At 39.6% G+C, this 20,775-nt stretch overlaps 1 protein-coding gene across 3 annotated transcripts in view; it reads right to left on the reverse strand.

Moving 5' to 3' along the window:
- The window catches only part of FBXL5 (F-box and leucine rich repeat protein 5), a 25,832-nt gene extending 14,966 nt beyond the window's left edge, over positions 1-10,866 (reverse strand). The window contains exons 1-6 of one of the 3 annotated variants that reach the window (XM_035903452.1): positions 10,765-10,863; positions 7,553-7,768; positions 5,641-5,736; positions 4,654-4,837; positions 2,153-2,335; positions 51-176 (exon numbers count right to left, since the gene is read on the reverse strand). In XM_035903452.1, the coding sequence (XP_035759345.1) occupies positions 51-176; positions 2,153-2,335; positions 4,654-4,837; positions 5,641-5,736; positions 7,553-7,768; positions 10,765-10,803 (844 nt within the window). In that variant the 5' untranslated portion in view covers positions 10,804-10,863. Of the gene's footprint in view, positions 1-50; positions 177-2,152; positions 2,336-4,653; positions 4,838-5,640; positions 5,737-7,552; positions 7,769-9,574; positions 9,598-10,764 lie in introns of those variants that run through there. The other 2 variants (XM_035903451.1, XM_035903453.1) reach the window with 2 other exon arrangements.
- Positions 10,867-20,775: the final 9,909 nt, after the last annotated feature.

The following is a 20,775-nucleotide window of genomic DNA, read 5'->3' on the forward strand; positions in this document are numbered from 1 at the left end:
CACCGCGTGGGGGGGGGGGCACGGAATCACCAAAATCGGACTTTACCTACCAGATTCATCTATGTCAGCATCTTCATCCCATTCCTGGAAAGCACGACTCTCATCTTTTCTATTTTTCACCCATTCCTCATCAGGTTCCATCTCAAGATCTGCCGCAGGACCACTATACCAATCACCTACTCACCACCACCCCAAAAAAAAGGTAGGCAAAAGGGAAAAAAAAAATTAAAGAGAAACTTCTCATCACTGCAGAAAATAGCAGTGATAACTTCTCAGTACACTGCAACCTGACCTAAAGATTAATTTTGCACTCATCTCAGCTGAGGTTGGACTGAGCCTTGACATTACTGTTTTATCTGTATTTTAAAGCTTCAAAAGTTTCCTGGAATAGTTTTGGTGCCGCTACAGAATTCACAGCCTATTATGCTCTTCTGAGACACGTCTGTTGTCCTTATTTTCTTAGTAGGGACCAATATGATTGCAAACATAACAGAAATTATTATGGAATATTTGGATGGTGTAGGTGCTGAAGTTCTTCCTGGTAGATAAAGTAACCACCAACTTTTAATGTAACACTTGGTTTAAAGACATTTCCATTTTCCTCTGGAATCTCACAAATACACAGCCAATCTGGGTGTATTTTATTAGCCTGTTTTTAGCCATTGCACATGACAACTCCGGGATCAAGAAACCCACGTTCCAGAAGTAGCCTACTTACAACAGCTATACAACACTTGATTATAACATACGTATGACTCAAGTCAATAGACAATAATTTTTTAGAACACGTGGATGAACATGAACACCAGAAACAGCTCCACTGTTACAGCTGGTAGGGCAGCCCCTCTCCCCAAGGGTTACTGCACAGGCGCAATTCACTTCCAGTATACTTGGGGTATATTGCAGTGCTGGGCTTGGCGTAAGCACCTCTGCTGCCTCCCTCAGCAGAGACGTGCTTAAAACAAAAACCACTTCTCCTGCTATTTCACTAGTGGGGGATCCTACTATCGCCAAAACAAGAGCAACCCCTGATGAGTGGTATCTAAAGGAACAAGGTTTCTTATATGAGCAACACAGTGCCAATGAAATCCTAATTGATCCCCAGCCAACTGTGAAGCAAAAGGTTTTGGTAAGATTTCTCATCTTTAACCCATCTTTATAACACAGAAAAAGTCTCAGAAGCCCTCTCTGTATTAGGGAGAAAAAAAAAAAACTAACTAAGCCTGTGGTTTTATGTTCTTTTTTTTCCCCTTTTGGCAGTAAATCCTATTTGAGAAGCTTCCACCCAGTTTGGAGCACTTCTGGACAAACAACTGCACAGACAGTACATCATGGACCTAGCTTCCTGTTCTGCCAAAACCAGGTTTAAGTATAAGTTATTTTAAGCAGCCACCAGTTATCTTTTTTGTGCAGGTACTGATTTATTGAGACAACCAAATTTTCTTTTTCTTCTAAAACTTAACAGTTTAAACTCTGAAACACTTCCTCTCCACTCAGTCTTTTGTAGCTCAGGGACCAATCTATTATTTTCAGTAAGATTTATCCAATCAAAAAAAAAATTAATTCAGACCCAAAAGTCATTTAACTCCCCTCTGCCTTGTACAGATTTTAGAAGTCATAAAGGTCCAGCCTGAAAGAAGTTTTTAGCTTTTATGTATCTCAAAATTTAAGTTATATATTGCTAGTTTTCTCTCTTTAAAATCTTACAAAGGCACATAATATATGGCTTATTAAACAGCACAGATTGGCTCCTTTTCACTCAGCTACACCGACATGGCAGCAATTGTGAAGCCTGCAATGCCACAGTCCAGTGACTGTTTAATACCCACATAAATATGGACAAATACAAATAGAAATATTTGAAGTTACAAATATACCTTGATGACTTGCAACCGGCCTCACTGGAATACAGGCTATTTTGTTTATTTGAATGGGTACCTTTGCAGAGGTTACACCTCTCAATAGGAAATTTTAATTAACAGGAGATTTTGAAGAACAGAAGTTATTAAAAAAAACACTTAGCTCTTGCCAGAAGCACGCTCAGCTGTCAGGTTCATTGTACATGCCAGCCTATACTAAAACGTTCTCTTCTATAGACTCAGAAATTCTGGTAATTGACATGCTTTCAAAGGAAAAATCAAATTTAACTTACCTCTGGCCCAGCGAACAGGGTAAAGATGCTTCCAGAGAGATCCAGTTTTAGCCAACTGCGACCATTCAGTGCTTACTTGACTACACTGACATAACTCTTGGGGGTTAAGGTAACTGAAAATGGTCAGCATTACTTCAGGAGGAAGATTAGTAATATTTGTGGTGTGCCCTGTTACTTCGGTTTCTGAAATACAGAAAGTGTCTGTTAAGTGAAGCACAGCCTCACAGCTTTAAAGAATAGTGGAATTCACATTTTGACTAGGGCAATGAAACAACAGTGTCTGAAAAAAGTTTTAAACAATTGGCAAAAGAGTTGAAAGCCTTCACTGTAATGCCACCTTAAACAAACAAAAAAAATCAGCTCAGTTCTCTGTTTGCCATTTTACCAACTTGATATTTTTTTTCCAACCCTGACCCCCCAAGGGTCCAAAAAAAGCCCTGGACAAAAATAAACTGCTGCTACTCAACCACAGCAAGATGAAAGCAGTATCTGCTATAAATGAAATGCTTTAAAAAAAAAAAAAAAAGAAGCCTTATGTCATAGATGATATATATACCTGCTTTGCCACATTCCCAGGAAGCAGTACAAGCACTCAGAATCTACCAGCTGGGACCACTCTCAGAGAAAGCGCTCAACCTCTCAACTGGACCCAGCAAGAAGTCCATGCTTAACTCTTTGCAGCCATCTCATATTTTATTTCTAGCTTTAACTGCTAGCAAAGACAATTAATTTTAACTTCTGAATGGTGACAAGCCATTCAGGTTGGAAGGCAATACTAAATATTAGGTTAGAGGCTAAAATTTGACCACTGTAATTAATACTTCAATGGACAGCAGTAGGAACCACCTCCAATAGGTCTCCCTTATCACCATAGTACAGAGCGTGCTGCAAACAACATAAAACAACAAATTTAGTGCTTTTGTTAGTGGGGGCTTTTTGCTGCTTTAGGAGAATTTTTAATACTTTGTTTAAGGATAGTTTACTTGAGGGAAAAAAATATTTCTAAAATAGTTTTCAGGAGACCTTAGAAATAGCAGGTTTCACAAATCAGCAGGGATTTATTTTAAAAGTTAGGATACAAAGTGCTTTACAGTGAAAAAAAAAATAAGGGTTCTTTTTGCAATGAAGCTTCAAAAGTTAGGATAGTACAAACTTGACCCTGTGACAGTCTACTGCAACTTCAAAAAATGTAATTAAACACCATTTCGCTTCATAAATCAATATATTTATTCATATACCTGGGAAGTCACTGCAGGTAAACTACAGAGAATTTCACACTAAAATGCAGTTAAAACTGCACAGGACTGTAAGCTATGTTATTTTCTTCCATTTTTTAAGAAAATGGATGCAGGACACATACTTTCTTCTCCCTAAAGTATAGAACACAACCACTGCGGAATTATTACTGTCCCAAACTGCTATTCCAGCTAGACTTAACAGCAAGTAATGCCATAAGGCTACGTCTGTCACATTCATCTGTTCAGACTCAAAGAGTATTTCACACCATGGACCATGATCTTTTCTGAAGGTTTCACCTGGAGGGCAGAAAATGACCAGTTCAGTAGTTCAGAGAAATAAAGTTTCATCAAAAAGAAAAAAAAGTCAGGTTACAGAGTAGTTTTTCAAGTTTTGCTAATGAGAGCACCATATCTTATCAACACGACAAAGTCAGTTCACAAGGACTTCTCTACTTATCAGTCTCACACCCCAGTGTTACCCTTCCGCTACATTAATTCCCCCCTTCTTTGGGGCATCAGCTCTTCTTAGTTAAGAGTGAAAACTGCACACATGGACAACTGAGGCTGCTTCAACAGTCATAAAACAAGTCATAAAACAAGCTTGAAGTGCACTTTAGTAGTTAACCATTCATTCTAAGTTTCATCAGGAAGGGTAGTTACAGATGAACGCAAATTAAATACCCACTTTCAGAACGCACGTTTCATCTGACCTACTCACATGCTGCACGGATTCATGCCCTTGCATCACTCCACACACACAGTTTCTTCCTTTCTGATTCCTGAGAGACCCAGGGAAGTTGGGCAGTGGAGTTGGGGAAAGTGAGTTGCTTTTAATTTGAAATACTGTCAGTTGGCTAACTATTCTGTGTTATTAAACCCTCAACAGAAGAGCTTACAAAGCTGTCCTGAAAACCAAGAATTAAATGCAGGGTCTGCAAATAGAAAATATAATTTCAGTGGAAGTTTGAAATGAGAAGTTAATTATCATTTCTGCCTGTTTATTATACCAAATATTACCATGGGAGGGAAGGGAGAAGAAGGTTGAGAACAGGTAAACAGTGAAGTATTATCTACATTATAAACTGCCAAGAAGCCTGTATCAAGCAGTAAAGTTCCTGAAGTTTCAAAACTGGTTTGAAGAAATTCCCATTTTATAAAAACTATTTTATCTGCCAGTACGTAACTTTAGGTATGTCACTGCTGTAGCTTTTTAGATAAAAATCACAGTTTGGAAATTACTTTAACTTTAATTAGATGCTTCACCTTGATCCGCCTTCTCATCCACAGAATATTTAAAGACCTTCTGAAGCTCTTCTGCTTGATTCCACTTACTAAGACCTCTGAATTCTGCAGCCTCCTTCTGTGAGCAATGCTGTGCAATTACTTTCTTCTTAATATCTTTCAATTCTTCGTAAGTAAAGTATTCCATCAACATTGGCTGAAAAACCTAAAGCAAAGGAAGAAGGGGAAAAAAAAAAAAAGTCTGGTGCTGACGGAGATAGTCGATAATGCTACAGACCTACCAACACAGAATTTCCTGTTTCAAATTCTCTCCAAGTAAAACATGTCATACATTAAGTGAACCTAAGGACAGGACCTTGGAAGTTTTGAGTTCCAACCCTCTGCTTGCCAGTCTCAGACAAGCTGCTCAACCACTTTCCCCAACAGAAAAGGGAGGTGATTAAACTTGCTTAAACTATATCACTTATCAAGGTACTCACACGGAAGGCAAAGTTGCAAGGAAGAAAAACATGAGAAAAGATTTCTCTTGGACAGACTTCGGAAGATTTACTCTCTCCAGAAGATGCTTCCAAGTTTTTGGATGCGCATAAATCATCAGACTGGCAGTACTAGTCTACGCTTCAAATATAGGTCAGAGGCTGTTTGGGAGTGTCAGCTGGAGTCATGAATCACTGGTTTACAGGACTTCTCTTTTTCCTTTAATTTTTTCTACATATCCCCCTAAATAACTACCTGCTGCCAACAAATCCCAGCCCTGGTGGACTTTCGTTACCAATTTTTTAAAGGACCAGAATTGAATCATAAATTTTCAGTACAGTCACTGTTTCAGAATGTGTCACTTTGCAGTCAGAGAACAGAACAATGATACCACAGTCCTGACTGCACAGTGGCATAGTAATAAAAACAGAGAACTGCAAAAAAACTGAACCTCTAAGCCCTTTGTCTCTACTCAGTCATGTCATACCACAAGGAAGATCAGCATAATACTTGAGGAAGATTTTTACCTACCTCCTCTTCCTCTTTCATGTGAGGAAGGAAATCCCTGGTAAAGGCTTCCAATCTCTCCTTCAGCTGTTTCGCATAGTTTAGCTGTTCATATTCATTCTGAGAAGAAAGCGAAGGTTTAACAATTATCTAATCTTGTCCATCCATCCAAGGGTCAAACTGTTAAACAAACCAGTGCTTCCAAGTACAGCCCGCTATGTCTTTCCCGTGCATGCAGCGTGTTTGCTCTATTTCATGGTAAGAAGGTGTTCACTTACAGAGTTTCATGACAAGCTGACAGTCCGTACTGGCCTGTTACTAGGCGGAACAAAGTAGTCCCTTCCTGCTCTATTCCAATTTATTTTGCTATCAGATACGAATTAACTTGTCTAATCACACTTTTACTTGGGAGCAAAGACTGAAGTCTGCCAATCTAGTCTCACCCAAAGTTCAAAGTAGTTAACAGACTAAGTGTTTGCATGTTTTGCATAAGAATTATTCTAAGATACAGCAGCTCCACTTCATCTTTTAACTGCATACATTTTACATTGGTTATTCCACAATTCTAGCTTCCGAATTATAGCCAGGATTTATAGTTGGACATGCTCTAGAGATATTTACTTTGGAAATGGAGAGAACTCTTAAATAAAGATGTAACTGACTTTTAGTATTAAAAATTAGACCAACCTCATCTATCACTTTGTTAGTTTGTTCTCTGTGCCAATAATAAGAAGCTGGTTCTGAAGTCTGCCCAGTAATTGCAACATACTGAAGTTCCTCATAGCTCTTACAGTAAGTGTTGTAAGTTTTTCTTTTCAAACTTCTACAACATCAAGAAACCCTGACTATTACAGAAAAAAGCTTAAGCCATCAGCTTAAATTAAACTAACTACTCTCAAAAAAAGTTGAACAGTTAACGTATCTGAAGAGAGCTAGAGAAATCTGGTTTTCCATGCTGAAGAATAACAGAATAATGCTAGCATCCTACCAGAGAAGGTATAACACAAAGCCAAGCATTAAATTTCCCCTCTCCCTCACTTTCCGATTCAGTAATGGAAACAACTTGAAAGAAATTTTAAGGTTTGATATGCACAGGGAAAGAATTATTTGCAGGATTCCCAGGACAAATACAGCCTTAAATAGTGAAACGGAATCAATCAACTGCATATTTAGTATTTTTCTTATGGAAAATATGGATCTTGCATACTAGAAACATAATATGGGATGAAAAATTACTACTGGAGACTATAGTTCTTAAGAGTGCAGAAAGGAAGAGTGGAGTTGTACACCCCAGAGGAAAAGCCACAGCAGAATTCAAGTAGGATTCCACTGGAGAAGAATTTAACAACTTTAAATCATGAAAAAGCCAGCTGGAGAAATAACATTTAGAGTTTCTTGAGGACTGGAACATTAACAGCATTACTGAGCAACAGATTACTGGAAGGAGTACATGACTCACTAACAGGATAAAAAAAACTCAAAAGACACCCCATTGTTTAAGTCCGGTAATCATCTCCATTTGTGACAATAACACAATGCTATGTGCCACAAAAAAGATACTCAGGGTTTCCTAACAAATTAATAAAAAACATTATTTCTATAGTCAGAAACTGTTTTGACCAATTAGCAGAGCAGTCTTTGTATCTGAAACTTCCATGTTGTCTCTCCACAACACCTCCAATCATGCACTGACAGACTTTTGTCACAGAACACACCTCTGAAAAGAACCTTTACTAGAAATTTAGTAACTGTGATGAATGGCAGAAGAATTTGTGTTTTGGACTGGAAAGTTTTCACTACTGCATCAAGAAACCACAAATGTTGTTTCTTCCTCCTTAGTTTATTTGTAGAGACTATTGAGAAAAGTTGAGACAAACTGATACATAATCACAGCACCTTTTCCAAAGGACACAAGTTCTTCTTACAGTCTGCTTACCTTTACATTCTTTAACCCCTTCTCAAAGAGGCTAAGCATCTCTGAGAGTTTGTTGTCCGAGTGTACATTGTACACCGTCCGGCTACGTTGCTGAAGTAAACCAATAATACACTCATTTTCAATCTGCTCATGCATTTTAAATTCCTTGAACGTGGCATAAAGAGATTGCAGAAGAGCCCGAAAATCATTGTTGTTAGAGAAGTTGGTCTTGGAAAGCTAGAAGAAAGAAAAGCTCATTAAAAAAAAAAAAAAAAAAAGAAAGAAATCAATGAAAATCATATCAAGGTTCAATCCTTACAACAGGTCTTAGGCTCCTGCTATTCATTGCTCCCATTACGTATAACATCAAAGCTGAAAACCTTCGGTTTTATGAAGAAAACTGGCAAAAATAAAAATTCAATTTGCAAGTCGAGCAACTCACGTCAAAGATATCAAAAATTAGAGTAATGAATGCTTTTAATTCCAATCTTCAAGCACGATAAATCAAAATCAGAGATTGAAGTGCATAGATAAGAACACACAAACTAGTCTTCTATCTGAATAGTAACTTTCCTGTAATTTGTCTAATTGGTACATTAAAAAATAATTTAATACAACTTCTTCCAGAAATGGGTAGAATTAATACTGTCATTCACATACTACAGATTAACAAGCTTCTATATAACATACCTATTAATAGGACTTCTGAAATTATTCACAGAATTCGTAATTATTTTAACCATGACTGACTTGCCATTTGATTTTTGTTAACAGGAACTGACACAAATTCTATATAAAACCTTCAAACTTGTTCTAAAACTTTCAAAAACTCATTATGCATGGTCATTTCACGCATGTTTCCTCTCACAGTTCATTAAAACGGTGAGCACTTCACACCTGAATTCTGTTAACTCCCCAAAGTAAGTTAACAGAACAGTTTTACAACAATGTTGTGCTTTGTGAATGAGGTTTAAGTAAACTATGGGATTTAACTGGACAATTCTCTGATTTCCAGCCGCAACTACGCAACTGCATTTCCCATCACAGGCTCTGAAGAAAAAAAAAAAAACGAAGCTATGTGTTTTAGCGCTATTACGAGGAACTAATGATAACTACAGAAGTTGAACAAAGCAATATATGCAATAACGCACACTGTAAACAAAAGCATGTTGCATTTAATCACACAAATTCTGAAGGCAACTGTCTCATTCCACATGCATGAACAGAGCTTCAGAAAACAGCGAAGCAGTATGGTAACTTTTTAAATTAAGATCATCCTGGAGAGAACCATGCCCTTATAAGCATTAGCTTTAAGAAGCCAGTAAAATCACAGCTGGTTTTGAGGAACATAAATCAACCTTGTGCAACCTTGAGATAAACAAATGTAGAACGATTTCCTGGTAGAAATCAATGCAATCTCCCCAGCCCGGCAGGTAACTGGAAAGCTGAGCCACTTTCCCAGAACTACATTTTAGTCCTTACTAAGCCATTACCACAGGCCCTGGAGCCTACCTTTAGGGATGTATTACCCACAAGGAACACTAAGTCCTACCGAGTGAATACAACTACACCAGCTATGGAAAGAGTTTCCAACAGACCAAGAACCAAGGCATCAAGACAGCACAGTGTTCTAGGTGACACAGCAGTGCCGTTTTTAAACGCATACAAACAGTCGCCATTAGTAACAGCATTTTAAAACTGCATTTTCCTTTGGTGAATGTAGAAAAACAGTACTTTTTTCCATTCTTATGTTTTATTCCATGTGCAGTTTCAAGAATCATAGCCTACAGCAATATACAAGAGCAAGTATTCTAAAAACAGAAATATTTTAATTTAATTCAGAAAGCAAGCCACTGAAGTATTCAAAAGTGTTTCAGTTTACAAAGATTCTGGAATGTAAGGGTTTTGCTAGAAATGGGAATCTGAGACTTAGGTGTTCATACATAATACTTGCATACATCAAAACCATCCATAAATTGAGATAGTGAAAACTTTTATCATTTTTAAAAAAAAAAAAAAAAATCACGAACCAAATGCACTTACTCATTCTGACATGACATTGCCACTTCCTGGCAACCACTAGCAATGCAACCGAACCACGCTGGACATCTGCCAGGTACTTGTGCAACTCCAGCCCAGCTGTGCATACTGTACGTTACACTCTGTACATATCAGCAAACGCCTGCCACTACAGAAAAACACATTTACTTAGCCTCAGCAGAGATGGAAAATAGGGCAAAGTTAAGGGTTGGGGTTTTTTTCCCCCCCCCCCCCGTATTTTTTAGACCAGCTACTGACATGCCAGAAAAAATTTGTGTGTTTGTGATGCAGTGTGTTAGGATTTGAGGCACGAATTGTTATGCACATATCACAAACGGGAAAAGATCTTGGCCCCGAAGACCATCTCTCTCCTACACTAAGCTCGGAGAAGGCAATATACAGAGCAGAGGTACTAGGTGAAACTACAGGCTAGGCTTTCCATGCTGAAAAGCAGAAGTCTGAACAAGCACAGGAGATGGGTGCAGAAATAACGTCTTCAGGACGGGTTCCTCGCCTCCAGCCATTTGTGATTCAGACCTCAATAACGGTGAAGTTTGGTTTCTAATGCAGCATTTCTCTTGATCAAGGGCTGTCTCAAAATTGTTCATTCTACCCATAAGAATTTACCAAGTCAGTCCCCAAAGACCCTTTTCCCCAAGAATCCCATTTGGTCCCAAATGCTTGGCATTTTAATTCACATAAAAACGTAAACAAGGCTGAAGTATGTAACAGGAAGGTTTGACAAAACTACTGTATTTTGCTGCTAGGTTAAAAAACAAACAAACAAAAAAACACCACAAAATTAGTTCTGATACAAAATAGCATCTTCTTATCCTCCTGACTCAAAAATCTTCCCAGGACTCAAACTTCTGTTGAACCTACCTATTATCATCCACAAATCTGGAATAAATAAAGAATCCATTTGTGCATCCAATTTAAGAATTCCCGTTATAAATGTATTGTTATAGAAGCCACTGTAATATGAAACGCTTGCATATTCACGTCTGCTACGGAGGCTTCCAGCAGATATCCAAAAGATTAGGAACTATGGAGAGGATATTGAAGTTTAATGACTGTACTTGAATCAGCAATTGGTACATTAAAAAGGTCAGCTGAAGCTGAGGAAAACTGGCTTTTCAGAGGACAGGTAGCCTAGCAACAAAGTCACTCGGTCAGATCTGTAATTTCATTACCAGGACTGATGAAGTCTTATGATGGGGGACCAAGACCATTAACAGGCAGCAGCTGCTACACTCCCGAGGTCCACTTTTCACCAGCTCTACACAAGGAAAACTAGTGCAGGAGTTTAGTAGCACAAAAAGAAACACACACACACACACACCCAAACTTGGGCAGAGAATCCCAAGAGAATGGCAAGGAGGAAGAAATGGGTGGTATTAAGGATATTTGCTGACTGGTCAAAAGTATAAAGCACAGTTGCATGTGTGATCCCCGAGCAGGCTTAAAACACGCTGCACTAAACCAATTATCACAGCCACGGGTGTTAGAGACACCTGGGAGCTTGCTGGACTTTTGAAGGCATCAGGTTTAAGCGATTCTAAGTTACAGCAAAACTGGTTTTGCGTTTGGAATGCAAACTCAAAAGGAGGAGCAGTACCACAAGAGAAGCAGTCACAGTGCCTCCTGAAATGTAAGAACTGTACATAATCCAAACAGCCTGGCCAAACAGGAGCCAGTCAATCACACTGCAAATTCGGTCTGAACACTTCACAGACCTTTGGCTGATGCAGGCATACTTTACAAGTAGCCAGGAGCTGCTAAACTCAGTATTAACTTTACGCATGGAACCCTTAAAAAAAAAAAAAAAAAAACACCACCAAAAAAACAAACAAACAAAAAACAACATAAAAACCCCCACCACAACCAAAAAAAACCCCACCAAAAACCAAAAAACACCACACACACACCACACCATACAATTTTATTTCACGTAAACTGGGGAAGGCCCATCAATAATCCAAGGGCTGCTGTGGTGCCAGCGGTGAAGTAAAGCATGAGGTCAGAAAATGTACCAAATCTATTCCAAGTTAACAGCATGACAAGGAGATAGTCACCCTAACCTAAGGCTGCTGTTCTCTTCTAAAGTTCTTCGTACATAACTGGTCAATTTAGGGGGTTTGCAGTATACATTACTTAAAATCAAGACTGAAATAAAAATCAGAAATACTGATTTTTCTACAGGGTTGAAAGCAACATGTAAACTAGGATTAGGATTATTAAGAAGTAGATCTTAGAAGTTTTCTGCCATTGACTCAAGATCAGGTAATTCCGTCCCTCCTTTGCAGGAAAAAAATAGTAACTCTGAGTTAAGAAATCACTTGATGGACATATTTTTTGAAACCTCGAATTATGCAATTAAAGAACAGCTATGCTTGAAAAAAATCTGTGTAGCTCAGACAACCATACAGTTTTCAGCGAGTGCCCAATTCCACTGGACTACAACAGAGCCATTAACGTTGTCAAGATGAATGTACCGAGATGTCACAAACACCCTTCTTTACTGTAAGCTATTATTTCATTTTTGTGCTTCAAGAACAAGATGACAATACCAGCAATATTAACAGTAATTGCTATTTATACAGTGCTTCACATTCATGACACTCAGCTGAAGGTAATTCTACATTCAACTCTTGCATCTCCTTTGTGGCTCCAGTGCTTTCATTAAAATAAAAAAAAGAAAAAGAAAGAAACTTTCTGTCAGATGAAGACATATTTCTATGCAAAATGTTGTGAATATATAAGAAAGCTCAAGACTGCTAATTAAATCACCAAACAAAACAGAGTATTACTCTGCTTCTGGAAATGTTTTACATATGTGCCAATATGGAAAAATGTCTTCCTAGAAGAAGAAATTGATTTTCCAGAAATGTTAGTTTACAGTGAGTAAACTGAAAGTTATTGCATAGTATCTATGCCAAAAATACCTTTCATGAGTGGAAAAGGTTTCCTTCTTCCTTAAAGATACCCAAACATACTATCAACTGGCAAGGAGAAAGTAGCAAACAGGAATAAAGCAAGAGTATGCTGCTCTTACCAGTCTAGCACAGAAGTAAGCAAAATCTATGCTGTGTGCTAACTTTCCCAGTTACAAGCATCTCTTTACTCCCAACTACAAGCTGGAAAACAACAAAAATATGAGGAAAGAGAATAGGAAAAGGATTTTTTTTTTTCCCCCCACTCTGACCAAATATTTCACAAATTTAAAATGGAATAATTACTCAAGGTTGAAGTAGTTAGAAGTGGCTACAAATTCACAAACTGCTTTATTTCAAATGAAGGGTTTCCCCATCAGCACGTGTAAATTCTGAACAACCACTAACCCTAAAAATTCAGTCTGGAATCTAAAAAAAACTCGAAGGCAATCTTTTCTTCTTTTCATGTATCATCACAAGTAACATTTTCAATAGGTCATTCCTATGTATTCTGCTTTCCACGTGTAACCACCGTGCTCATGAAGACCTATTCAAGCAGCTGATTGCCACTGGAGGTGAAATAAAAATACAGTATTCCTGATGAACAACACAGACTAGATTTCTACAGCTAGTTAACTTGGCAGATTTAAAACTCATTAAAAAAAAATAGTGAAATCTTTTTCATTATGGAGCTGGCAGACCACTTTGATTTAAAAAAGCCTAACATTTTTAGAATAGCACCAGGAAAAAAGGAAGAAAAAAAAAAAAATCAGCACAGCATTACTAGTCAGCTACAACTTCTCACTCTTACATTTTTAGGTATTATCACTTTGCATATGCAATAGCACTAAAATTCAAAGGACAGGAACTTGGACTCTGCAGAGATACTATATCAATTTTACGAGCAAGAAAATGGAGGGACAAAGACCACAAGGTGTGCTTGCGTCAACACGAAGAGCATGCAGTTTATATTTAATCTGCTGTAAATTAGGGGGTGGGGATGGAGGAGGAAACACCCAGAGGTGGCAGCCCTGCCCCTGCTTCCAGCTGTACGTTCCTACCGCTTCCCTGGAATGTTCTCCCACAATTACCCAGCTACAAGATGAACCCGTTTGGGGTGCTGATCCAGTAAGAAGTCGTGCCTTTTTCGTGGGTTCATTTTTCACCTGGTCAGTGCGCTGGTCTGGCAGACAGCCTGCAGTGACACCCAGTTACACGCCACGTCTTGCTTCGGAATCCACAAACCAGAAGCTCAGTTGGTAGGTTCCCAAGGAAGAACTATAGTGCCGAGATAGCCTAGCAGAAAGGATGACTGCCCGCTCAGCGTCACCTGCTCCTTGGCTTATCTTTATGTAGAGGTATATGAGGTGAACAGTAAGATAATTAGCTAAAATTACTTCACGCTCCAGTTCGGATGTATGAAGCCTTAAATCAGAGAAGTAATACAGGTTTTCTACCCTGGCTGCTTTTCTTGGCTGTGTGTCAACCCGAAAGAATGGTAATTAGTAAGGCAGGCAGGACAGGATCTAGCAGAACTCAACAAGAAATCCAAAACTTTCAGATGCCCATCTGTCTTCTCTACATAATCCTGTCCTCTATGTAATCTCTCTCATCAGTTGTTTTGAAGCTTAACTAAAATCTGGAAATAGCCTTTCAAAAAAAAAAAAAAAAGCAAACCAAAAAACCACCAAACATTGTATTAACTTAAAGATTAAGGCAGGCAAAATTATTCTGTTTTTCAAAGAGCACAGGCAACAAGGCAGGTAAAATCTTGTACTCTATATTTTGAAAGGCTAAGGTCAAGCTGATAAATGCCAAGCATAAGAGCACAGTGGAGGTGAAAACAAAACGCTGTATTTTAATTTGTGTTGGGGTCTTCCATATCACTCTCTTGCACTGCATATGCATCAATTGTCTCATGAACACCCGTAGATCAGTTTTTGAATCATGAAGGGCTTTTCACAAAGAGACATAAATAACAATATGAGACTGACTGCACCAAAATGTTCAGTGATGCAATTGCTGTAAGTGTCAGACCCCCTTGGGCACCATGGCAGAAAGCACAGCTCAGGAAGCACTGGCAAAATCAGCTGAGCCTCCTTCACCACGTGGCTTCCACAAGTAGAATTCTACCACGGATGAAGGGACACACTGTCACCAGGTCTGCAGAGATGAACCCAACAAAACATTAAAGAAAAAATCTAGTAAGGATATGAAACACAAGGGCCTCAAATGCAAGCACGATGAACACTGGCAATGATGCTGTTATTAAGGTATCTGTGTCACAGCATTTCCTGTATTCACTCTAGATGCCGTAGAAGACTTCTTTCCAGCCTTATATCCTCACACAGATAGGTTCCTGTGAAGACCTGGCCTTTTGGCCTTCTGTCAGGAGATATCTAAAGTCCCAAAAGTGAAATACCAGCAGCCTCGAGGCTCCTCTCCACCCTCCCACCACAGTAACTCACAAACCACAAACATAGCAAAAATGCCTTTGCCTTTCTGCACCAGTCTCACTGCAATTTCCTAACACAACTGAAGGTGGGCACTGGAAAAATTCACCACTCCAGCTTAATCCGTCTCGGGCACTAAATGCAAAAACAAATAAAAAGCCAAGTCTCCCAAGAATTAAAACTTATACTCTATTTAATCAGTTAAAGCATAGCCAAGGATAGCTGCATAAAACTTGTACGAACACTGATACACACTAATTACAGTCTCCAGCTTTTTAGAAGGCATTAGTTTCTTTTTTTTTTTTTCTTTTTTTTTTTTGTGCCACAGGGCAGGAGAGAATAAATTGTTGATGCTTAAAGCAGGGAAGGGCAAAGGTGGGTTATTACTGCTCTCCAGAGCAGGCTGGAAGAGAGGACAAAAGATCAGAGCAACATGTGAAGGGTGAACAGAAAACTTTTTTCCTACAGTTCAAGGGCAAAAATAGGTGCTAAGCAATTACTAGGAAAAAAACCTCTACTCTGCCTGGCATAAGAAAATACCCTCAGGTTTTTTCTTATGAAGGCAAAAAAAGAGAGAAAAGGGCAAAGCATCTGATAGGTAAGGAAAAAAAATAGGTGTTTTGCTAAACAAAAATTGAAGAAACGGAGAGAAGGTTTGAGGTGGCAACAAGAGCTAAGAGTGTCCTGGAAAAAGGAGCAAAATTGCTATGCAGATCTGAAGAGCCTCACTTAAACTGCAAGCATGTTGTAACACTGTGGTCCCCCATTTCAGACCTCCTTTGGCACTTTACTTAAAATGCATTCTCTTTAAAATATAGATATTTAAAACACATTGTCACTTCCAGATTAATCTTCAAACAATTCTTCTGCATGAAAAATAAATTCAGAGCTTTTATTTCCCAATAGGTAGAGCAAGAAGTTACTGAACTATTCAGCATCCAGAAGCTAAGATGGGAAAGACAACTGGTAGAGTCTCTGATGAAACACTCTGCGGCATGGACAGAAAATTGCTCACCTATCTCTGGATGCTAATGAGGAAGTTTAATTCCCTTCCATCAAGAAAGAAGGAATTTTCTTCCATCCTCCGCCTGTAGTGACAGCATAGCCCATCGTTTGCAGACTTGTTAACACAAAGCATCCTAAGTAGCTGTTTATTAATTCTAAACATAGGTGAAGGCAAGTGCTCAATGCTACAGAATGTTAATTGGTAATAACCAAATACTAGGAATACCTAAATCAACACATGCACACATTTGAAGCAGCGCTGGAATATGAATGGCAGTGTATCAAAATAGTGAAAAGGAGTTTCAAAAGCAGAAAGGAAGCTTTACCGACATTTGTTGAGTAGAAACAGAAAAAGACTTATCTTAATTTGTCTAGTTTTTCAGATTTCAGTCCCCCTTGCTGCCGCAAAAAGTGTAATCCTAATGTGGTCATCTAATTCCCCACCCAATGCTTTACAATTCAACTTAATCCAAGAGTATTTTTCACTCCTCAAATGGTTCATCTGCAGTGTCCTTATTGTAAGAACATCACCAATTTAACACATGAAAACAATTCATCCTCTGCAGCAGCAGCCAAAGCTTGCAAGAACAACTGAAGCGCACTAGAAGGCTATTGAAACAGACACAAAGGTGAGAGAGAAATGCGAGTTACCAAAAGAAACCATTATTAGCAAATAAAGAGAGGAACTTTTTAGCTATATGGAAGTTTTGAAAAGAATCCTACAAAAATAACCAGGAACTTATCACTGCAGGTAAGTAGAAAACACCATTTAGACTTCAAACGAGGAGGACAGAGGACACAGAAAAACAGCAAAGAGAGTCTCTATATGCGTAGATAAAAGAAGAAAAGGGACACTAAGCCAACCGTTTAACAGGAAAGGCAGAGACAACAACAGCAACATTAAATGTCTTCTTTGCTTAAGCCTTCATAAGGAAGTTAATTAGGAAAAATATTTATGACAATTCATTTTTTACAAGAAATTGCTAGAAGAATACTAGTTAAATTTTTTTTATACTAGTTCAATGCATTCAAGTCAGCAGAACATGACAAAATTGATCCAAATTTCTTGGAAGAACCAGCCAAAGTAATTACTGAATCATGAGAACTAACTGCAGAGAGATCTTTTGTAGAAAGGTGAGACCATAGCAGACTGAAGTCAGGCAAAGAGGAGGAGGACCTTAGATGTTTTTGATCAAACATCCAAAGGTTTCGCAACAAAGCTAAGCTGTTTACTTCTGCAATGGTTAGTCCTGTTTCTTCCTCCCATACTGTCAACCTGGTTCTGGAGCGTGTTTGACCTCTTAGTGAGCCAGTTTTCCTGAATCACCTTTCGCTTGGGTGGCTAGACGAACCAGCTGCTCACCAGGGGGGCAGGCAGGCACAGAGGACATGACCAACCATTAACCCTTCCAGCAGCAGCAGCAAGCTGTTAGAGCTGCTCAGTCACAATATGAAGTCTCACACTGGTTTTGAGAGGCAGACAGAAAGACACGAGAACAAGTCATCAATCACCAATAACTGCATTACAGTGTTCAGAGCATGACTGTTTTTCCTATTTCTTTTCCTAAAGCAGCCTAAATTTGCTGGGTAATTCTGTAACACAAAGATCTGAAGACATACTCTTCAGCTGTGGTAACTCCACAAGACAGGAGGAAGTCTGACATCCCAGACAGCAATACGAGGTGCCCCATCTCTGGGGAAGGCCCAGCCAAAATTTAATCGCAGTGTGTATCTGGACCAGAGTCTGCCACTTGGGTTGCCCTGATCTTGAAGCTAATGAAGCAAGTCGGCCCGCACAGATTTGTTTAGAAAAAAGCATCTGATTTCCTTTCGATAAGATAACAAAACTACTTAAGAGGAAGACAACACATGTTACAGATCACGATTTCTCTCGGTTTTGATACTGTTTTGCCTTACAGCAAACTAATACAGCCTCCAGGAAATCACAAGGTAGCTCAAGCACTTGCAAACAGTGCTCCCGAAGCCGTAGCTACCAATGTTCCCAGCCAAACCACAACGGGATTTTCAATACACGATCAGTTGAAATCTGTGAAAGTATCGTATCTGTCGTGAGGCAGCAGCCACAGCGGGGAAAGCTGGGAATACACGAGTGGGAATTCTCGAGTGTGGGAAACACAAGATCCATAATGCAACTGACTTGGAAAAGTGCATATTTCTACAGCCAGCGTAGAAGCCTAATGACAAATATGAAGGCAAATTTGAGTATCAGCCCTCAGAGAAGCATGGGATTATAGAAGCACAAAGCGAGCATGCTGCTGTTATAAAAAAAAAAAAGAAAAAGAGCTTGCAGAATAACACATCGAAAATACATCTGCTCTACTCCACACCAGCAGTGTCCTGTTTTGCACAACAGATTTCAGGAAAACATAGACATAATTAGGCTGAGGTTTCACAGTAGCTTAAGCCAATCTAGTTGCTGGCTGGCACGGTCCCACCCTCTGCCTGGCCTTGGCTTCAGCGCTCATCCGACCAGTGCTTGCTGGCAGCACCGCATCAGCAGAACAACTACCCCGCTTCAGAAAAAAAAATATTTTCTGCCAGCTTAGAGCCTTTGTGAGTCACTTCGAGTGCTGATGGGAGCAAGAAAGGCAAGCAATCGTAACAGCGGCGGTGAGAGAGCTTAAACTGCTCCAGAAGGGCAGCTGAGCCCTGACAAAAGCAACAAGTACGCTGAGGTACAGAAAGCGTCACCCATACGGTGAAGTAGGATGCATCGGTCTGCTTAGGCCAGAAAACAGATAACCAAGATGGAGGACATGGCTACAGTTTGCAAACGGGCAAAAGATCTTTCCGAAAACGAAGAACGGTTCACGAGAGATAGGAAAACAGAATCTGCTCTATTTGTAGCAAAGATGACGTCAGGCATTAGGAAAAGCATTTTAACTATCAAGACTGTCTGCTGTAGCACTCCACCACCTACAGGGGGGTGCACCCTCTGAGGACCTAAAGAATCTAGTTATCATCAGAGGAGGCAATAGATTCAACAATTTTGTGGGTTTCCTTACTAAACAGAATTTTAGTTAGTGTTATTATCCAAGTCCAGGACACCGTACGATGCAGGTAAAAATGCCATTTAAGAATGCAGCAAACATATGGCGAGATCTCTGCTAGCAACAGTTAAAAAAAAAGTAGAGTAACTTTCCTAGTGCACTAAACATCTTAAACATCTGATTCATTGCTCTGTCTCGCATCAAGTCCTGGAAGAACAAAATAAACAGCGTGTCTCTGTCCTAAAGGGTTATTTAAGTACCTGCATGCTTTACCCCCCAGGAACATTATAGTTCTTCCCCTGAAATGCAAAGGACAGGACATACGCGTCCATTTCACCCTCACTAACGTTTGGTGGAATTTACCAAATTCAGCCGCTAGCAGATAGCGACTGTAGTACAGTGTACAGGGAACATGAAGAACAGCAGGTAACCTGCAATTCACAGAATTAAAGACCCCTCAAGGACAAACTAACTTTATAAAGAGCGTGGCTTTACAGATTATAATTGCCATGTAAGCAGAACTAGATTCTCATCTAATTACAGCATCTCAATCACACAAGATGGAAAATCAAACACAGTTTAGAGTTTTTTCTGATGCAAAGCTAGCATCACTCCAATACAAGGGTCAAGGCCAGACACAGTATCCGAGTTCTGAGACAGGGTTAAAGGATGCAAGATTGAAAACTTTAAAAAAAAGCACAATTCAGTCATGCTTGCACTTCTTCAAAAAATAGAAGAGGAAGCAAACAAACTCCTGTATAAAAACGTTTAGGAAACAAGAGATTACGTTCATCGCTAACCGCGTAGTTTTAATCAAACGTACCAATATTCAGGAAAACCAACCGTTCCTGTCCAGGCAGTTTTACTTTCATCAAGTCACAGTAAATTTGGTCAAAACTTTGTGGGAGGTTTAATAAAAGTGACAGAAATGCCTCTCTATGAGCAAAACCCAAACGACGGCAACATCTGGAGGTTCAAACAAAACCTGTTCAGATGCTGTCAACAACATTCTAGTACGGCTGCTGGGGGCCGAGGGGAAGAAGAGTCCCAGGTGTTTGCCTCCCTTCATGTAAAATCCACTCTGTTAAGGTATCATAAGTTCTCGTGCTGCCACAGATTAAAAATGAAGTTAACTGCAAACGCACTCACAAATAAAAGGCAACGCAAAATCGCACAAGGTCTCACCTTCTCCTCCCTCCAGACCCTCTGCTCAGGCTGCTCAGCCAGTCCAGCAAAACACAACTCGCATTTTCTTTACCCAATTAGCAAATTGAACAGGCTCACACGAAGGGACCTGTCGCGCCCCAGAGCAGTACAAGGTGCCATGTGGAAATCAGGGGAAGAACTCCCCCATCCTGCTGGCAGCAGGCAGCTATTATACGGTCTCTCCTGTAACTTCACCCTCCTTTTAAGTGTCTGTTAGCCAATCTGGTTCTCCAAACAGCCATTTATGCCCAGAGATGGGAGGCACTACTTCTTTCACTACGAGTGCTGGCTTTGAAGTATTTGCCCAAAACCCTTCCATTACACTCAAAGCTGCCGCAGCAAAGTTTGCCTTCCAGGTGACACATCAGCCTTGATTACCAACTACTCTGATGCAAGAGCGAAAATTACTTTTGTCCACGAGTAAGATTACATACATTTAAAATTAAAGAGACCTACCGAGGGTATCTTTAAGCTACTCGCCAATTAAGCGCTGCGCAAGCAAAGGCAAACGCAGCCGCCTGCAGGCTTGTTAGCGAGCGCTGCGCACAGCACCGGTGCCTTGCCGGGCACCGGTTCATTACCGAAAAGCGCCAGGG

The sequence above is a fragment of the Egretta garzetta genome, unplaced genomic scaffold, assembly GCF_000687185.1.
Source record: "Egretta garzetta isolate BGI_Z169 unplaced genomic scaffold, ASM68718v1 scaffold151, whole genome shotgun sequence".
In the NCBI taxonomy this organism is placed as follows: domain Eukaryota; kingdom Metazoa; phylum Chordata; class Aves; order Pelecaniformes; family Ardeidae; genus Egretta; species Egretta garzetta.